This window comes from Zootoca vivipara, chromosome 8 (genome assembly GCF_963506605.1).
Source record: "Zootoca vivipara chromosome 8, rZooViv1.1, whole genome shotgun sequence".
Classification (NCBI taxonomy): domain Eukaryota; kingdom Metazoa; phylum Chordata; class Lepidosauria; order Squamata; family Lacertidae; genus Zootoca; species Zootoca vivipara.
Window position 1 is genome coordinate 27766540 of NC_083283.1, and position 20535 is coordinate 27787074.

The window sequence follows — 20535 nt, forward strand, 5'->3', positions numbered from 1 at the left end:
GGTATTCCGTTAAAGGAATCCTGGGGCTCGAAGGGCTCTCGTCGGTACCCCTGCAAGGGGAATTGGGCCATACAAGAGCAAAGAGCCTCGGGGAACATTTGGGGAGAGGTGGAAGGGCCTGACACACACACAGGGTGTTTACCTACTGACTTCCCTAGATGGCTAGCGGACGTCAGTGCATATCTGTCCCAGGGCGAAGGACAGATGGATTAACCAATGCCTAAGCAACCACTCACTTTTGGTTGTATTTTGTGGCCAAAATAATGCCAAAAGCCTTAAACTTAATTTACGGTGTGGTGTGTGAATTTTTGGGGCGGTTGTCCTGTGACCTTGACATGCAAAACTGATTTCAATACCCTCTATAGGTTGCAATCCTATACACACTTACTTAGGAAAGAATCCCACTGAACTTGGAGGGACTTCCTTCTGAGAAAAACAGGGTTGGAAGGAACGTGTATATGGTCATTTGAACAAAAATTGCTTAGCTGCGGTATAGTTAATACAACTGCAGCTTTAACAGGAGGCAAGACATGTATTTCAAGTATAAAGGGGTCCAGATCAAGGAGGATGTAAGAAGAAGGATTGCCCCAATTTCTCATTAATCTGCTATCATGTTGTGAAGTGCCTTGAACATTTGGCTCCTGAATAAAGTATATTGCAGTGGAGGAGAACTTGAAGAGGTGAAAAGGCTGCCCACGTTGTTATCATAAGTACCAATCTGAAAAAGGCCTCTAAATTCTACCCTAGATGGTAATAAATTCTTGACCAGTTTGCTGGACTTTCTCCTGTCGTCCCCTAGTAGGCCATATTATTCTTATTGAAATACGTAGCTCTTGGCTTCGTTTTCCAGATTTCCCACTTGGTTTCGTATTGCAAAAGTGTGCTACAGATTAACGGGTTACTTGATGGCAGACAGCACGGACACTTGTGGAAGACATTCAGCCAGAGCAGCACCATACCGAGTTGCTGCATTTCAGATATATTTCCAATCTGGATTCTTAACTAAGTCATGCTGCAGAGAAATACTATGAGACCTGCATCTTGAACATACCTTAGTAGTCCATGTAACCTGAGTCTCACAAAGGATTTTGCATGGAGTGAGGACGCCAACACAGCCACATGAAAATATATCAATAAATATATCTTATACTGTTCTCAATGTGTCTTAGCTGCTGCAGCTGAGGCACAGCCCATTGTACAAAGAGCAAGGTGGAGCCTCTCAGATCTGCCCCATTGGTCAACAGCTCCCTTCCCTTCTCATCCTGTTGGAAATGTCGCCTTTCATGCCAGTTCGTGGCCCAGTCCTCTGAAAAGTACCTCCAGTCAAAGCCCTGAGCCCTGAGCAGGATTATTCCAGAAACGAAAGCCTGTCATGGTGCACAGAGCACCCCCCCAATGGAGCTATCATCCTGATACGATGTAATCTGAATATAAACCAGAAATGCAAACAAGCAATAAAAACAAACTGAGTCCTATGAGAAAACAAATGCAAAGGTTTTCTGATCTTGTTATGTGAAAATAGGTCAAATAAGGAGCATAATATATGGAAACAAAGACAGTAATAAGAGCTGCACATACCGATTGTAGAAATCATCCCTGTAGTAGTCATAATCAAAGACATAGCCACTGCAGAAAAGACCACAAATGAATTCATGTGAGTTGACATGACTGCATTATCTGATAAATAGCATTATATAACATTCTGAAATTACAATGCTAATTCAGGTCTGCATCTCTGGAGACTGTTTCATCCCTGTTACTTTTATTGACTATTGTTTGGAAATATTGAAATTTGAGTCTTTGAACTAGTCACAATCTCACTAAAAATGCAAGGATTGCAAGGTGAAAAGGAAACACTGGTTTAGATTTGATTTTTTTTAAAAAAAATCCTGTTGTTATTATCTAATTGCCAGTGTGGTGTAGCAGTTAAAGTGCTGGGTTCAAATCCTCGCTCAGCCACGAAGCTCAGTGGGTGACCTTGAGCCAACCACTTTCTTCTTGCCTAATGTACCTTGCAGGATTGCTGGTGAGAATAAAATCACGTACAGCACCCTGGGTTCCTTGGAGGAGCAACAGAATGAAAATGTAATTACTGGTAATCATAAGAATGCACAACACGTTCAAAGAAATCCAGGAGACATCCCAGTTCTATAAATAAGAATAGCTCTGATGACACTTGGCAAGACTGTTCTGCTATAGTTACAGCAGCTCCCTTTGCTTGCTTGATATGAATCAAGTCCCCCTTATGCTACTGAATTTTATTTTCAGTCTCATTATATCAGGTTATTATCAAATATCAAAGCTAACCTACACATTAAGTAAAATCAAGCGGCAGACTGAGATGATGAAGATGGGCCAAAGCCCCATGGTGATCAAGCTCCACTTTGATCACACCTTACACTGCCCTGCTCCAGGTAGAATGGAAATCCTGAAGAATCTCAGGGATAAGAATTCTGCAAAACTCAAAACCTACCATATTGACTATTACACACATAAATGTGCCCTCCTGATCCCAAGATATTTCTCTGCCGCTTTATTATTACTGTACAGATGGATCATGCCTACCATTTTTTTATGCTTTCGGGAGTACAGTCATACCTCGGTTTAAGTATGCTTCGGTTTGAGTATTTTCAGTTTAAATACTCCGCGGACCTGTCTGGAACGGATTAATCCACTTTCCATTACTTTCAATGGGAAAGTTCGCTTCAGGTTAAGTACGCTTCAGGTTAAGTACAGACTTCTGGAACCAATTGTGTTTGTAAACCGAGGTACCACTGTAATTGTACAACATATGCACATATTCAATTTAAAACGGTTCTATGACAATTAAACAGGATACTTGCTTAACTGACATCTAATTTTGGCCACTTTATATAGCATAACATCTCTGGAGAATAATGATAGTGATAATAGTCATAATTTATAAGACAACTGAAGAAGGCAAGTGCTTAATTTTTGTGGCCTCTCACTAATCCATCCTTGGTTAGTGAGCCATAGGATGAAAAGGTTTTCATCCTAGTTAGTCCAGCATCCTGTTTTCCACAGTGAGGACCTGATTGCAACAAGACTCTCCCACTCTTGTTCCCAAACAACTCAGAAGTACACAGCCTCTGATGCTGGACATCATGACTAGTAGCCATTGATAGTCTTATTGTCCATGATAAATAAAAAAAATCGTCCAGTAATACCTTAGAGACCAACTAAGTTTGTTCTGGGTGTAAGCTTTCGTGTGCATGCAGACTGCTTCAGATACCTGAAGTAAAATTGAAAGCTTATACCCAGAACAAACCTAGTTGGTCTCTAAGGGGCTACTGGACAACTTTTTAATTTTTGAAATTTATTTGGACTGTGTCAGACCAACAGGGCTACCTACCTGAATCTTATTGTCCATGAATTTGTCTAATTCATTTTTAATGCCACCCGAGAAGGTGGCCATTACTACATAACGTGCTATCGAATTCCATAGTTTAAATATGTGTTGTGTGAATAAGCATTTCTTTTTGTCTCTCCTCAAATCTCCCACCAATCAGTTCTAGTACAGTCATATCTCGGGTTACGGCCACTTCAGGTTGTGTGCTTTCGGGTTGCGCACTGCGCCGAACCTGGAGGTCCCGGAATGGGTTACTTCCGGGCAGTGCAGTCTCGAGCAGGTCACGCGCCCTGGCGCTGAGGGGCGGAGATCGCTCCGGTGCCCCCGCCCTCGCAGGGTGCAGCATGGTTTCCGTGCAGCGCCCTGCCTACCGGCCCGGCACCCTGGTGCACCGCACCACCGGGGGTCTACCTAGAGCTGGCCCTGCTTCTGGGTTTCAGAGCACACACATGCACAGAAACGCTAAATGGCGCATAGCGCATAAGTGCTGTATCGTGACACCTGCGTGCGCAGATGCAGTGCTGCGGGTTGCGAATGTGCCTCCTGCATGGATCATGTTCACAACCTGAGCGTCCACTGTATTATGTGAGAGGGGCAAAACTTTCCTTTATCAATTCCCCCCCACACACCATGCATTATTTTACATACCTTTATCATGTCCCCCACCCTTACTCATTTTTTTTCTAAACTAAAAATGTTGTAACCTCCCTCCATAGGGGAGTTGTTCAGGCCCCCTGATCGTTTTATTAATTTGCACATTTTCTAGCTCAACAATATCATTTTTGAGGTGTGGTGACCAGAACTGTTCATAGTATTCCCAATGAATCCTGAAAGCATAATATCATCCAGAAAGCATAATAATAGACCTAAGCCTTTCTGAAAGGAGATACAAGACAAATGCCACGAAAATGAGTTATAATTGTAGGCAATCTTGTTTTAATTTAAGCGACTGAATGTTGAAAGACGTAGGAAGGCCCCTTTAAAATGAAAAAGCCCCTTTAACAAGGCTGTGAGGAGCGTGGAGCTCTTGCTTCCATTTTGTGCTTAGTGAAACGTTATGTTTATCTTTTAGGTGTCATGAGAATCTGTTGTTTTTTCTCCAGCCTTGGTTATCTTCCTCTAGCAACTCAACTGTCCCCTTATTTCTCTCTTTCTCAAACTCTTGGGGCAATTAGCCACCAAGACAAGTATCATAAGGGGAAGTGTGAGAAGTGGAGTGCTTAACTCATGCAGGGGTGATTTTTGCATTTCTGTATGTTTACTTTGCTGTTGTTTGCTACCAAGGAGTGTGGTGGAGTCTCCTTCTTTGGAGCAGAGGCTTGACAGGCATATGTCAAGAATGCTTTGATGGTGTTTCCTGCTTGGCAGGGGGTTGGACTGGATGGCCTCTTGTGGTCTCTTCCAACTCTATGATTCTATGTTCAGTTTTAAATTAATTGTTTGTATTTTACGCATTGTGATCAATTGTGACGGCTTTTAGCAATAAAGATTTCATTCATTCATTCATTCATTCATTCACCCAAGGAGAGATGAAATGAGCATAAACAAGGACTGAAGAAAGTATCCAATCAGTTAGCATCTGATGTGTTTTGATGCCTGCAGTACCTTGGAAGAGGAAATGAATCTTGCTACATGGAAGCATGAAGAAAAATATAGCAAAAACAGCTACGATACTGTTACCAAATACCAGTCTGGGATTCTATTTAGCTCTTTTGCATATGGGGAGTGCAGTGTATAGCCACACTTACTCTGTTGCGTTCGGCCGCCAGGCCAGGAGAACAGGATTTCACCCTTTTGTCAATATGGAAATAAAGCTGACCTCTGTGTGGAAACAGCAGAACTGTATCCTTTGGAAAGAGCTGCTTTGTTTACTACTGAGCACCATCCAACAATTTTGGGAGCAATAGAAGCCATTTCCTACATTCTTCATTATTGCCTTAATGGGCTTTTTAAAGGAAAGCTTTGGGTCTCCTTTTCAATAAATGAAAGTTACCAGGTAATAAACTACAATAATTATCATCTCTAAACTACAGCCTCCCTATTTGTCTCTTATCCTTTAGTCGTTGTGCATAATTAAGCACACACATAAAGGACTCTCTGAGGATCAGAGACACAGAGACTATTAATTTATTTGCAGATATCCACAGCTTTACTGCTTTGTTACATGATGAAGAGCCACAATTAGCTCAGTTTTTAGTATTTAAGTGTTTTATGCTTCTATATTAAGGAGGGACAATCCTTATTCAAGTGAGGAAACATCTATCTGGGGTAAGATGGACTTCACTCACATGGACCATAGAAGGGATTACTGAGCTTCCTGCAGGAATTTTAGGGATCTAGCCTAATGAGCTGCCACGTACTATGTACGCTAGGTTTCAGAACCTGTTTCAGGTGCATTTCACAATGTAGGGGATGCCACAGAGAATGCCCTCTCCTGGGCTGCCACCCTCCCAAGCTTCTGAGAGTGGTAGATAAACCAAAAGGGTACCCTCTACCAATCTTACCACCGTTTAAGACAGATGGTACTCTCTCTACTCCAGTGAGGTAGCAAATGTAAAAAAAGTAGTAATCAGTGAGGCAGTAATCACCCCTAGGACCCATCCTGGCAACTCCCTATTGCTGCTTTTAAGAAGCCAAGATGGGCAAGGATCAAGGAGGCAGATGATCAGCTACAGTTCTTCAAGCAGCTTGTCCACATCCTTAGGCTGCAATAATCAAAACTGACCCATTATAGATGGAACGGATAGTACTATAGCACCTCCATGGGAATTGCTATCACTGTGGCGTCCAACTCTGTCGGAATCTGAGTGAATTTATCCCTAAAGCATATTGCAAAGTTGTTACAGCTGGCCTCTGAGAATGTCAGAGCACCACTCTCTTGGCCAGCTAACGAAAGCCCATTCACCACTCAGAAAAGCTCTGCTGGATGGCTACTTGCGGATGCAGTGATGGCAGAGAAGTAAGCTTTTTTCACTGCAGCTATGGCCATGCGGTAGGTACTATGGTGTGGCCTCACCCACGTTTGGCCAGATTTGGACCCAAGTCTTATGCCACCCATGCTTTAGCTGCCAACCTTCCTATTTCATTGTATTTAGATGACCTGTTGCAAAGTCATAGGCTTTTGAAGATCTCCAGCAATGGACAGCTCAACACCCTTCTAGGGTTCCATTGTCAACTACTCTTACCCTCAAAACGTTCTTCTACTGTTCAGTCGGAAACTATCTTCTTGTAATTTAAGACCATTAGATCAAGTCCTGTCCTCTAAGGCCTAGGGAATGGGTCTTGGAGACCTTTTGTTCAACTGCACAATATATCAGAAAGAACATACAAAATTATGGGTGGAGTATATTGTGGAATGCCCATCTCCTCCATATTCCTTGAAATGAGCCCACATCTCTGTCGATGGCTTCTATGTTTAGGCCCTGTCATTCCCCTGCCTCAAGAGTCTGTGCCACATCCAACGTGTATTCAGGGAAGCACTCTTGTCAAACTGTATGAATGCAGGATTGATTATATGATGTATTCGTTATGTGCTACATGTTGCTGTAGTGCAGTTTGATATGACAGATACAGAATACTTTCATTGACAGATATAGGAATAAGTGATGAGCTTAAGCCATGAAATGTTCCTGCTGCATTTCATGTATGGCACCTTGATAAATTAAAATTATAGCTGTGGCAGCGGACCTGAAAGAATAATCACTTTTTGAGGACTAAAACAGAATTCCGGAAACACGCTCTACTCCCATGAGAAATAGTAGCTCGGGGACTACTGAGTAGAATGTAGTGGAAAAGCACAGTATGTTAAACAACCATCAATTACAAAATGATGGTGTCAGAGTGTAGAAAAGTGGGAAAGCAAAATTTCTAAAGAGGGGAAGGATCTTTCCTTTTCAGTATTTAGTTAAAACAAGAAACAGACTGCCTTGAAAGGTGGTAGAGTTTCCTTTGTGGTACAGCAGATTATAGAAATAAATGGTCTGGTAAGACTGCTGCTTGAGAGAATAAAGTTTATATTCTTCGCAAACTAAGTCAATCTGAGTACAAGCTTACATGTGGCTATTATGGAGCCATGAGTTCAAGAGGTTAACAAAAAAGAAGGTCCAGTGCTAATTGACTTGGAGAAGAAGCAGAAAGGAAGTAAAGGCCGAGAGAAAAAACAATCTACAGGAAGTTACTCAAGAAGGAATCAGCAAAGGAAGAATATTTATTTAATATATTTATGTTTATCTTTTGCCTTTCTCCCAAGTTTGGATTGAGGGCATTTAAAAACATCAATTATAAAATGTGGAATAATAAAAACAAACTAGCTAAAAGCAATCATTAAAATCCATTGCAACATATTTAGAACCAGCAATTAAAATCTAAATTTGTCCTGACAGCAGCCCAGTGATCAGCATCACTTGCACCTTAGTTTCCAAAGGCCTGTTTGAATAGGACGGTCTTAGCACGCAAGCAGAAACATAACAAAGAGGGAGCCCTTCTAACTTCTCTTAGGAGGGAATTCCACAAAATGGGAGCAGCCACAGGGAAAGCTCTCTCTTGTGCCACCACCAGCTGTGCTTCTGATGTTGGTGGGACCAAGAGATGGTGCTCACCTGAGGCCTAGTAGGTTTGCATAGGGAAATATGATATTTCAGGTAGAATAGGTTGCGTTTCTGTCTGTTGCACCTCCATAAATTCAGATGACTTATTGTAAGCGTTGCTGCTTTAATCCTAACAGTTGAGAGGCCACTTTGTAAGAACAATCCCATATACAGTACTTTACGGTAGTGCGATCATCTAGTCTGGAGGTTATTAGACCATGAATGATATATATTCACCTTCCCTTCTTTGTAGGTAATAACAAGGCAATCAAAAGTATATGTGCTTCTATTATACTTAGGTACACAGTAACTTAAAGCATTTAAGTCTCTAAAACTACTCAAGGCAATGCCAGTGGACACACCATTGCTTTTTTATAGTCTTATTGAATCAAACCATCACAATTTCCCAGAACAGCCTACAGCAACCTACCCCATCTCCCCTGCACTGCATGAAGGACTTGAAAATGTTAACCTCTTCTTCTGACTTGTGATATGCTTGCCCTTTTGACCTCCTATTTTTTTCCTGTTTTCTCCCTGTAAGAGATCGTTATCTTTACTCATCAACAGTGACCTTAGAGGTCTGTTGTGTTTTCCATGAATGCTCTGCACACCAGGACAGGTTTATAGCTTGTAAAGTATAATGTGGAACATGAAACACGTCCTTCACTGCAACCTATGTGCAACCAAAGGATATTTTGAACTCCATCAACTTGGTAATGGCTTTCTTGTTTTATATAAAGAGTAGATTTTGCAATGAAACAAAGCTCTACACATTACTTTACTAAATGGCACTGCCAGGAAGGCAAAGAAGGAAAAACTTAGCCTTAAGAGATGATGAAAGGTGACTTTGCCAGTGCGGTCTGATTCTGCTGAGCTTACATGAAATTCAGGTCTGGTGGCAAGCGCCACAAGGAATATTAACTTTGCATCAGTGCGGTAATCATTAATATATAAATTTGGGATTTTCCTTTGAGAAAATATAAATAAACAAAAGAGGTAGTCTTCTGCAGGTATTTTGGCATTGTTTGGGTCTCAGTGGCGTGTCTGATATATATATATATATATTTAGATGTGTCTGATTTTGACCTAATCATGGTATACATTTCAATGTCAGATCAAGAGTGTGCTGCTAATAACACCTAGGTTGCAGTTTCAGTCCCCATATGGGACAGCTGCATAGTCCGACTCCTGCATTGCAGAAGGTTGGACTAGATGATCCTCAGGGTCCCTTCCAACTCTACAATTCAATGAACTTCTATGAAGTCACATCCTTTTGCAAAGACCTTTGGCACTGGAGGATGAGATCAGAATAGCCTTCCCATTGCAGTGCTAAGCTGTTTCCAATTGCTGTTGATTTAGTTTAATTCATAGCTTAGGTGTATTATACATTGTATCCGGCTGTTTGTAACCCATCCTGGTGTTTGGTGAAGGTTCTAAATGCCTTTAAATTAATCAAGAAAGGAAACAGATTTCTTGATCCCTTTCTGCCTTACAAGTTCCTTCCAGACCCATCCACACCACACATTAAAACACATTATTTCCCCTAAAGAATTCTGGGCACTGTAGTTTATTAAGGCTGCTGGGAATTGCAGCTATGTGATGAGCAAACTACAGTTCCCAAGATTCTTGGGGGGGGGAGCTATGTTATTTCAACGAATGGTATGGATATGATAACATAGGAAAGGGTGCTGAATAAAAAGTACGGCATTCTCCTTTACTCCTGGAACCAGTTGAAAGTATGTTTTTGGTTTAGCTAAGAATCCAATGACATTTCAGAAATGGAAAGTTAGTTTTGGTACTCATTACAGTTCCATCCAGAATTCCTCTGCATTTGACACCACAGTGTGAAGTAGTGGAGACAAGCAACAGATTTGTCATGTTTGCCAGCTGATTGTGCATTTTGCTCTAGGCAAATGTAACTCAGTGTTTTAGTTACAGGTACATAGCCATGTTGGTCTGCCGTAATCGACACAAAATTAAAAAATTCCTTCCAGTAGCATCTTAGAAACCAACTAAGTTTGTCATTGGTATGAGCTTTTGTGTGCATGCACACACACGAAAGCTCATACCAATGACAAACTTAGTTGGTCTCTAAGGTGCTACTGGAAGGATTTATTTATTTATTTTGTAACTCAGTGTGTGACTGCAGCCAGGGTTTAATAAATACAAGAATGCAGGAGAAAGGATTTTGCCGTTTGGTCCAAGTCTTAACTTCTACCTAGAGAATAAATCTATGGTGATGTTAAACACATCATTAGAAAGTACTCTGGAGGTTACTTAAAAAGTTAATAGCAGGCATGGGGGCTCCAGATTCTTTTCAGGACTTCAGCTCACAATGAGAAGAGAAAACTGTGCGACCAAACACCCTGCATGTACGGTATCTATTACTGTTAAGACTAAAGCTCTCATAAATGCTAATGGGACAATAGCTCTTTGTGTTGGCTTCAGGCTGTCCTTAAGTGTCTTTTTGCCTGGCTGAACTGCCGCCTTGAATGGTAATACCTCTTGGTTGCATGACAGATGTAGACAGGCATGTTTGTATGTGTAGAACTTTTGCATGTTGTATGGGAGCCTATTGTACAAAAGTATAGAGTTACATACAGTATGTGAGTCCACTCAGTTCTTCCTCTAGCCACACCAGCTTTGGCATAAACCACCCCAGACAGTGTGTTCATCATTGTCAGATCATAATTCCATGAAAATGGAAATTCAAAAAGAAAGTCAAACTACATTTAGATGGAGATTGAATGAAGATTTATTGGAAGATCAAATTTTTATGGAAAAGGTGAAGAAGGCCTTGGAGGATTATTTTGAAATAAACCTCCAGAGTCAGACTAAATTACAAATGGTCTGGGATGCAAGTAAGGTGGTGATGAGGGGACTGTTTATACAACAAAATTCGATTAAAAGGATATTGAAAGAAAAAAGGGGGGGGGAATCTGAGATGAAATTACAGAAAAGGAGAAGGAATTGTCAAAAAAAGCTAACAAGGAGTCAGTAAAGCAGGCAATTAAAATATTACAAACCCAATACTCTATGATAGTGAATGAAGAGATAAGTTGGAAAAGAAAAAGAGTGAAGCAGAAATATTTTGAGCATGCCAATAGATCAGGAAAATTGTTAGCATGGCAATTGAAAAAAGTGAACAAAGAAATTTCATTAATAAAATTAATGTAAATGGGAAAATTACAGATAAAATGAAGGAAATAAGAGATGCATTTGTGAAATATTTCTCAGAGTTGTACAAAAAAGGAAATGAAAAATTTTCCAATGTAGAGGGATATGGTTGCATTACAGACAATTAAATGAGATGTTTAAGGAGGATAAAAAATATCTCCAGATTTCTATACAATCTCCAGATTTCAAAAGGAGGTTATAGAAGAAGAAGTGAAACTACTGAAGAAAGCATACAGTATTCTGCTAGAATGGGAAACAAAAGACGAGGAGGTCAAATTGGTTATGATCAAATGGGCGCAAGATATAGGACACAACATACAATTTGAGGATTGGGAAAAACTGTGGGAGGTAGATTTGAAATTTACAGATTGTTCTCTTTTGAAGGAAAATTACATGAAAATGATGTACAGATGGTATATTACACCAGTAAAAATGGCAAAAATGTATAAAACAAGGTCAAACATATGTTGGAAATGTAAAGAAAAAGAAGGTACTTTATATCATATGTGGTGGGAATGTAGAGAAGTAAAAATAAATAAATTGGGAGATGATATATAATGAATTGAAAAAGATGTTCAAAATGACATTTGTAAACAAACCAGAAGCATTTTTGTTAGGGATTCTAGGACAAGACCTGCCAAGGAAAACAAGGAACTTATTTATGTATGCTACAACAGCGGCAAGAATCTTGTTAGCACAAAGATGGAAGAATGAGGAAATCCCAACGAAAGAACAATGGCAAGAAAGACTGATGAGCTATGCAGAGTTGGCAAAGATGACATATAAACTATGTGAGAAGGACAACCGTGACTTCAAAGAAGAAAAATCCAAGCTGGAGACAGAATTGTTAGATCCAAAGACAAAGAATCTTTCCAGAATGTATAGTTTATTGTTGCAGTGGCACACGAAAGACGAACAGACAAAAATGGTTATGATAGATTGGGCAAAAGATGTGGGACATAATATTATGATGGATGAGTGGGAAAGGTTATGGAAGAAGAACATGAAATTTACTGCATGCACTGTTTTAAGAGAAAATATGATGAAAATGATGTATAGATGGTATTTGACGCCAGTGAAACTTGCTAAGATATACCATAACCAGGATAATAAATGTTGGAAATGCAAAAAGGTGGAAGGAACATTCTATCATATGTGGTAGACGTGCCCATTAGTCAAGGATTTCTGGGAAAATATTTATAATGAATTGAAAAGAGTGTTGAAGAACACCTTTCTTAAGAAACCAGAATCCTTCCTATTGGGCATAGTAGGAAAAGAATTGCCTAGTATAGATGTGAATTTGTTTTTGTATGCCACAACTGTGGCGAGATTATTATTAGCAAAGTACTAGAAGACACTGAAGATACCTACAGTGGAGGAATGGCAGATGAAGATGTTGGACTATATGGAACTTGCTGACCTGACCGGAAGGCTATGCGACCGGGGAGAGGAGAAGACGGAAGAGGAGTGGAAGAAATTTAGAATTTATTCTAAAAAATATTGTAGAATTGATATTTGAAGAGGATTATAAGCAATTGTGTAGGTTGTAGGTTAGGAATTAAGGGTTTAAAATTATATAGGTTAGAAATGTAAGTCGGACAGTTGCATTTAAGGAAAAAATGTAATTATTATAAAATAAAATAAAATAAAATAAGAAGATGAAAATTTGATTAGAACCTGCTAAGTTAGAGATGTAATGAACCGTTAGAAGGAATTCTCGTGGAGGTCTATTATTGAATTATGAAATTAGGATATTGGAATGCTGATCTTTATTCTTATTTTTATTGTTAATTATTTTTTTTCCCCTTAAAGTTGGATGGCTGAAGATGATATATGTTATAGGAGAATATTGTTTCTTTTTTTCCTCTTTTTTCTTGTTTATATGTTGGAAAATCTTAATAAAAATAATTTTAAAAAAGAAAAAAGGAACTTCTTACAAATTATTTAAAAAGACAACAAAATTTGGACTCCTTGGCAGGTTTTGAATAAGCATCCACAATTTATTAGTAGAACATATGATAGATAAGGTAATGATATGTACAATTTTATAATATGCAGAAAACAGTATGTACAAATAAATCAGAGAGGGGAGCTGAGGGAAGTCCTTAGAGGGTGGGAGAGGGTAGGAGAGGAGGGGAAAAGGGGGGGATTGTAATTGGCTGTGTTACTGGTAATTTGCATTGTTTAAAAATGCTTTTTCTTCAATAAAAATATTTTTTTGAAAAATAATAACAATCTACAGCCTTTTAAATGTGTCTGTGGGAAGGAAGGTGTTATTATTTCATTTTGTTTTAAAACTTGTGTTTTTATCTTGTATTTTATTCTGTGAACCACTCTGAAATCTTGTCATGACATATAACAACAACAACAACGATGATGATGATGATGCAGCCCCAGACGTTTGCTCACAACAGCCATTTGGCTGAAAATGGTTTCTGACCCCTGGACTAAATCTCTTATTCCCGTGTGGTAACGAACCCCCCCCCAAGTATCCAATAGAACAGGCATCCCCAAACTGCGGCCCTCCAGATGTTTTGGCCTACAACTCCCATGATCCCTAGCTAAGAGGACCAGTGGTCAGGGATGATGGGAATTGTAGTCCAAAACATCTGGAGGGCCGTAGTTTGGGGATGCCTGCAATAGAACAACAGCAACCCCAACACGCAGCTGTGTGATGCCTAGCATTGATTCATTTAATGTTACACCTACTTTCCCCCCCAGTGCAGAAAAAGACACCAGTGTGGCCATTAATACTTCATCTATATAAATCATCAGCTCTTGACAATCCAGTCAAAAATAAATTAACTCTCAGAGAAGGCAGTAGGAAAAGGGGGGATCTGGAAGGCTGGGCCAGCTCTGAATCATTTGTCTGTACTCTCAACACTAATGAAAGCTGCTGCCAAGATAGTGCTTTCAGTTTCCACCTTGCAAGTAGCCGAGAAGAGCTTTTCGCAAACCCCTTCACCGAAATGTACGGGAATCGTTCTGAAACAGGTCTTTTTGCTCATGAAGCCCACAGAAGCTGATTTGCAATTGCAGGGATCTGCTGAGGCCTTAAGCAATTTCTTACTTAGCCAAAGCACCCGGAAAAAGCAATGATAATCTTTCACTAGTCATGATTACTCTTATAATGGGCCCTTAATGAAATGAGAATGAACAGGTTGTGTTAATTAAATTGCAAACATGTAATGGAATTTTTATCTCCCACTTGACTTAAAATAGACTTAATACACCAGATCTTTTTCAGTCCTGTGGTCAGTAGAAGCTACTAATATATCATTTAACCCACCCCACGCCCAATTTCCAGTGAAGAAACCTGGGTCTGATAGGAGTGCGGGCTCCAAACCCTCTGGTGAACACATTTGGGAAGGCAGGTTTAGAGCAGATGGAACGATACATACATCTAAGCTGTATACTAAGCCAGAATCGTCAAACTGTGCACACAACCAGTAAACAGAGCCAATTTCCTTGTATAACGGCATGGGAAGCCTATGCCCCTCCAGATGTTGCTGGACTGCCAACTCCCATCAGCCCCAGCTGGAGTGACCAGCTGTAGTCCAACGTTATCCAGAGGAACACAGGTTCCCAATCCCTGTGCCCTGGAAAGGAAGGCAGGGATGTGGCTATTGCTGGGAATCACAGGTGGGGAGAGTGCTGCTGTGCTTGGGTTCTGTCTGCAGGTTTCCCATGAGCATCTGTGTTGGTAACTTTGAAAACAGGACACTGGAACAGTTGGGCCTCTAGCTGGATCTAGCAGCGCTGTTACATTCACAAAATGGAGGTGAGGAAAAATGTTTTAAAATGATGTTTTGGCCCCTTTTAATGTTAAATTTTACCACCGCACCTGTATTTTTATCCATTAGCTTCCTGTTTCTTTACTCCTATGCATAGTTGCTTTGAGATCTTCATCAGAATCCGCTATGATATAGATGTGAAAACACTCACTCCATCACTGCTGTTAATTACAGCCTTCTTGTATCTCTAACCAATCTGACCGGCTAAACCGGTTCGCAAAGCTAATTTGCAGGATTATTTTTGGTAATCTTGGCTCAGCCTTCTCACTTCAAACCAATTCGCCTAAAGTGCTTGTTGCTCAGAGAGTCTGATCCACTAAAGAAAACAACCCTTTGTTTGAAATAGCTACTTGCCTAGTGCAATATGACTGCAATTAGCCAGGTCTCTTAAGAAAACCTCCTCCAACGGCTGCCTCCCACTCTTCTTCAAGTGCTGGGGAGATTTCAGAATAAACAGGCTCCTGTCCGTACCAATGTAAAAGGTTTAACTAACTACAGGGTTGCAGCTGTAGGCAGCTTGGCTGCTTCCAGGGGAAGGAAGGCACCCGCCCCACACCCACACCCACACCATGGAGGTGGAGTTGGCTAGGGCTGGAGTGGGTTTTCACCCTCCTGCCACTGCAGCCAGAGTATAGTGCAAACATAACTTTTATATGTACAGTACTGGGAAACAAATAAAAAATATAAAATGAATGACTCGCTTTATTGCAATATTCAGTCTACTGCAGTGGTCTGGAACCAAACTCACAATATCTCCAAGGTATGCTTGTGTACTTCGGGATATCTGAATGCATAGGAATTGTGGTGTATTCTAGCCATGGATAGATAAAGCAAACTGGGATCAAACTATGATTTGATATTCTGGTTTGTTAGCTAAGCACAGGTGGAACATGGCACACTTCCTTAAATTTGAATATCATGGGGAAGGAAGTTCAAAATCCAAAGCAGCAGCTTTAAAACAGTGTTTCCCAAACTTGGGTCTCCAGCGGTTGTTGGATTACAATTCCCTTCATTCCTAGCTAGCAGGGATGATGGGAATTGTAGTCCAAAATCAGCTGGAGACCCAAGTTTGGGAAATTCTGCTACAGAACTTCTTATTACATCTACTTTGGAATAAGAAAGGGGAAGATGGAGCACTTGAGTCAAGGCTTACGTAGGCTCTGCTAGATTCTGCTAGATTTCTAGAAGTCGGTTTTACATCAAGTGAAATATCACAAAAAATGCAAAAATTAACTGGTAAGGAAATGGTTGTCTCTATGCAACTGCAAAAGAGCACAAGCAAAAATATTTCTTTGGATAACACATACAGGAAAGAGACAGAAACAGAAGAGGAAAGCAATAATGTAACCAATAAAGGAAGGGGACGTGATCCTATGCTCGGTTGACTTTTTCCATTATGAAGAGTATTCAGGGTATATATTAAGGTCACACAGAGGAAAAACAATTGGCTAGGATGTTCATCTGATCATATGTTTATGGCTAATAAAAGTTAATGAAATTAGGAAAAAAATTATTTGACTTCCATAAATCAGAGAAAACATCAGGCCAGTACGAATGTTACATAGATTGCAGCTAAGTGTACTACTAAATAAACCAGCATAGCTGCTCACTTTGTGATAAGACCTTCAAATTAAGCAAGGCAATACCGTAGTTGGAAATTGAACTACACCAGTTATGTATAATTGAATAGTTTCTGAGAAAAGTCTCCAACCAAAGTGTGTGTGTGTGTGTGTGTGTGTGTGTGTGTGTGTGTGATACAGTGCTTTTTGTGATCACTCCTCTATCCCCATCCCCCCAAATTTTAATGAGTGCCACAGTAAAGCAATGATGGTACTAAACCCTAAATCTTGTTGAAGACATTAAGAGAGCTGGGCAGCCTGTGAAATTAAAAACAAAACTACAATACTCAGCTACAGATTCTTACTCACCCAACAGACAGGAAAGGCTCCTTCGATTCAAGTCTGTTAAACAAACAATGCAGTAAAATAGGTAAATATATTCAAAAAAATGCATAGATAACATACCGCACAAGGTTGACATTATATGTTGTAGTCTGGGGTGGGGAATATGTGGCCCTCCAGATGTTGCTGAATTCCAACTTCTATCACTCCTGGCTCTTGGCCATGCCAGGTGGGTCTGGTAGGAGTTGCTGTCCAACAACATCTGCAGGGCCACAGGTTTCCCAATCCTGCTTTGGGCACACAGGAGGGCAATGCTGGGCATCTGCCAGGACTGAAGTCTGGCAGAAAATCACGACCATCATCAGAACGCCATCCTCATGATGGACAGAAGCACCCAAGAAAGTCATGAACAGTGTGAGGGAATTCTCCTTTGCACACTTGAGATTTTCCACTTTCACCTGGCATCTACATTTCCCAAGGGTTCCAAAATCTTTGAACCAACACAGGGGCGTAGCCAGGATGAAAATTAGGGGGCCAAGGGGCAGGGCCAAGGGGAGAGGGAGGGGTCACAGTGGGGCAAGGAAAGCTCCCTTCTCCCTTGCTGGCTGTGGGGCGGGTGGAGGGAAAGCCACCTTTCCCTCCACCCGCCCCGGAGATCGCAGAGGGGGAGGAGGGGATCAGAGGAGCCTGATTTCGGGCTGCTCCAACCCCCTCCTCCCCCTCCTCGACCGGCAGGGGCGAGGGGGCGCCAGGATCAGCCCGAAATCGGGCTGCTCTGATCCCCTCCTCCCCCTCTGTGATCGCCGGGGCGGGTGGAGGGAAAGCCCCAGAGCCGCGCAAAGCGGTTGCCTGGCTTTCCCTCCGCCCGCCCCACAGCCAGCCAGGGAGAAGGGAGACGGCACCGGGTGGGCAGCGGGGCAGGCTGGCCAGCGGCCCTGCTTCTAGGGGGGGCAACTGCCCCCTCCTGCCCCCCTGCCTACGCCCATGAACCAACACCAGTGGACTTCAGAAAGGACCTTTTACACACTGTGATGTAGTGGTTAGAGTTTTGGATTACGACAGGGGAAACCCACATTCAAATCCCCAGCCAGCCACGAAGCAGCTGCTCTTGGGTCAGTCTCTATCTCTCAGTGTTGTGAGGATAAAATGGGATGGCAGAGGGCAATGTATATCACACCTTGAGCTCCATTAAGGAGAAGCAGCCAGTAAATATAAAGAGGAAAGCAAGGAATACAAAATTTTGTAACAAAGACCAACAGAAGCAAATGGACAGTTATAAAGTTTTGCAATAAAGGCAAGAGGGACAACTTCAATAGTCAGATAAAATAGTCAGATATAATTGGGGGTGCATTTCTCTGAAAGAAAGGGAGCGGGGTGGGGGGGGGGAAGGGAAATGTTGCATGTGTGATGGCCTATGGATAAATGACTGCAATTAAAAATCTGGTTGAAATCCATTCTCAAGAGTTGAGATTCAATTTGCTCAAAATACAGCTGCCCTCCATTTGACCCTCCCTTAGTATATTTGACTAAATGGTTTTAGGTGATTTGTAGTGATACAGTAAATTGCTTCAAAGAGTTTCAGGCAATAAAGGAAAGCAATTATTCATTGGCCTTTCATTTCAATTGCTCTTTAATTTAAATTAGTAATTTAGTGCAATGAAACTAAAATAAAGATATTAAGACTGCAGCGATACATGGAAAAGAATATGCTCTAAACGTGGGGTTTATTCACACATTATTCATCACCTCTCAGCACCCATAATTTTGCAGGGTGGTTCCTTATGAATAGCAATCCAGCATAGCTTTCTTTCCATTGTTCTCCTGCTGATAAAGTGTATTCTCTATTACACTTATGTTTTAATTGTAAAGCTTTTACTTTTATCTGCCAAGAAAACTTGTAACGTCGTTCTAAAACAATATACATAAGTTTACTACTCTCTATATAAAGAAGATAGGTATGACTAAGCATAGCAAATATCAAGGATTTTATGAGTAGACCTTTAAATTTAATAAGGAATATTAAGAAGCCACTGGTCCTTCACACATTAAATGCTTTTATTCATGACACATTTGGGGTTTCTTAAGTATGCTCCATTACTGTGCTGAGACACTTGAAGAACCACACCATCTGCAGTCACTCTGTGCCCTGAAACCTCAAATGCCACTTCGCATCACTAAGTATGAGATGCCAGGGCATGGGAAGCTTTCAAGCAGAGAGAATTACATACTGGCTAGGTATCTCTCATGTTGCAGCACCACCCAGATCGTGGACACAGTGAGGAGCAACAGTCACCAGGCCAGGCAGGCCAGGTGAATTGAAGAGCCAATGGGATACTTGCTGGCCTTATACAATTGTAGCATATTGAGTCTCCATCATTCAGTGCTAGGCTAGACTTGCAGCTGCCATCATCCTGCCCCATGTCTTCCTTTTGGAACCTGGCCATCTACTTTCTGTGACAACATATCTGCCTGTGGTCTCTCTGATCACTGTTGGCTGCTTTGGACCTGGAGTTGGACTTGTCTCTGCCCCCCCCCAATGTTAAGTCAGTGCTCTGGCTCTTTCTCTTGGCCTGACATGGGCTATGTACTCTTACCTCTGTCCCTTCCAGCCCTGGTCTTGCAAGGCCTTGACAGTAAGATGCCACCAAGAGAGGGTGATCTGCAGCAAAGCAGCTACAGACAGGGTTGTTATATTTTATCTTGCAATGCCCCCTAATTTCCTCTCCCCACACTCCACTAGCTCATATTTTGAGATGTTTACCCCACCCATCCACATAATCTTTGGATAAAGGGAGGACTATAAACAATTCTGACAGATAAATATGTGTGTGAGTATTCTAAAAAAGAAAGCAGCCGAGCAATCAATAACCACCCCTGCTCTGTCGTATTTTAGTTTATTTTGCTCTGAACACCTGTACTTGAAGATGATAAAATTTGACGGATCTCCGCTTTTCAGCAACAGATTTGCCTATCTGATGTCTTTCACAGAATTGGATCAATATGGATACAGCCCTGAGATCCACAGCACTAGTATGAGGAAATACGTTCAGCTGTCATCTTCAAGTACTGCTCTCCTAGCTGCCTTAATACTTATTTGGATAAAGCTGATGCCAGCTGACCTTTTTTCTACCCTGCATCAACAAGCTGTAATGAGCCTGTCAGACTTGGCATAGCAAAACGGGGCTGACTGTTCTAATGCAAACAACCAGTGTCACTTCAGCACATGCTTACTTGTACATAATCAAAAAACAATAGAAGACTGCCTTCCTAACACCCTTAAGATAGAGCTTTTATGTTTGAATTCCTCCTTCCTCTGCTAATACAGTGGTGCCTCGCTTAACGAATGCCCTGCTTAACGAAATTTCCGCTTAACGAAAGGTTTTTTCGAGCGGAGGTTGCCTCACTAGATGAATTCGTTTTATGAAAAATTCGTCTAGCGAATCACGGTTTCCCATAGGAATGCATTGAAATTCAATTAATGCGTTCCTGTGGGCAAAAAAAAAAAAAATCAAAAAATTTTCAATGCATTCCTATGGGATTTGGTAGACGAATTTTTCGTTATAAGAAAAGACCCGTGGAACAAATTAAATTCGTCTAGCGAGGCACCACTGTATTGACAAGGAACTCAGCAGATTATGAATTGTGCTGACAAAATGCAATTCTCTGGTGGGGGAAAGCCACAATGGAGTGAATGTCAAGCTATAAAT

General features: G+C 41.1%; 1 protein-coding gene across 4 annotated transcripts in view; it reads right to left on the bottom strand.

The window, feature by feature from the left end:
* Positions 1–20535, bottom strand: part of RALYL (RALY RNA binding protein like) — a 255235-nt gene that overhangs the window by 25692 nt on the left and 209008 nt on the right. For all 4 annotated transcript variants that reach the window (XM_060277726.1, XM_060277725.1, XM_060277724.1 and 1 more), the window contains 2 exons: positions 16856–16888; positions 1579–1626 (listed from right to left, as the gene is read on the bottom strand). In XM_060277726.1, coding sequence (XP_060133709.1) covers positions 1579–1626; positions 16856–16888 — 81 coding nt within the window. The remainder of the gene's footprint in view (positions 1–1578; positions 1627–16855; positions 16889–20535) is intronic.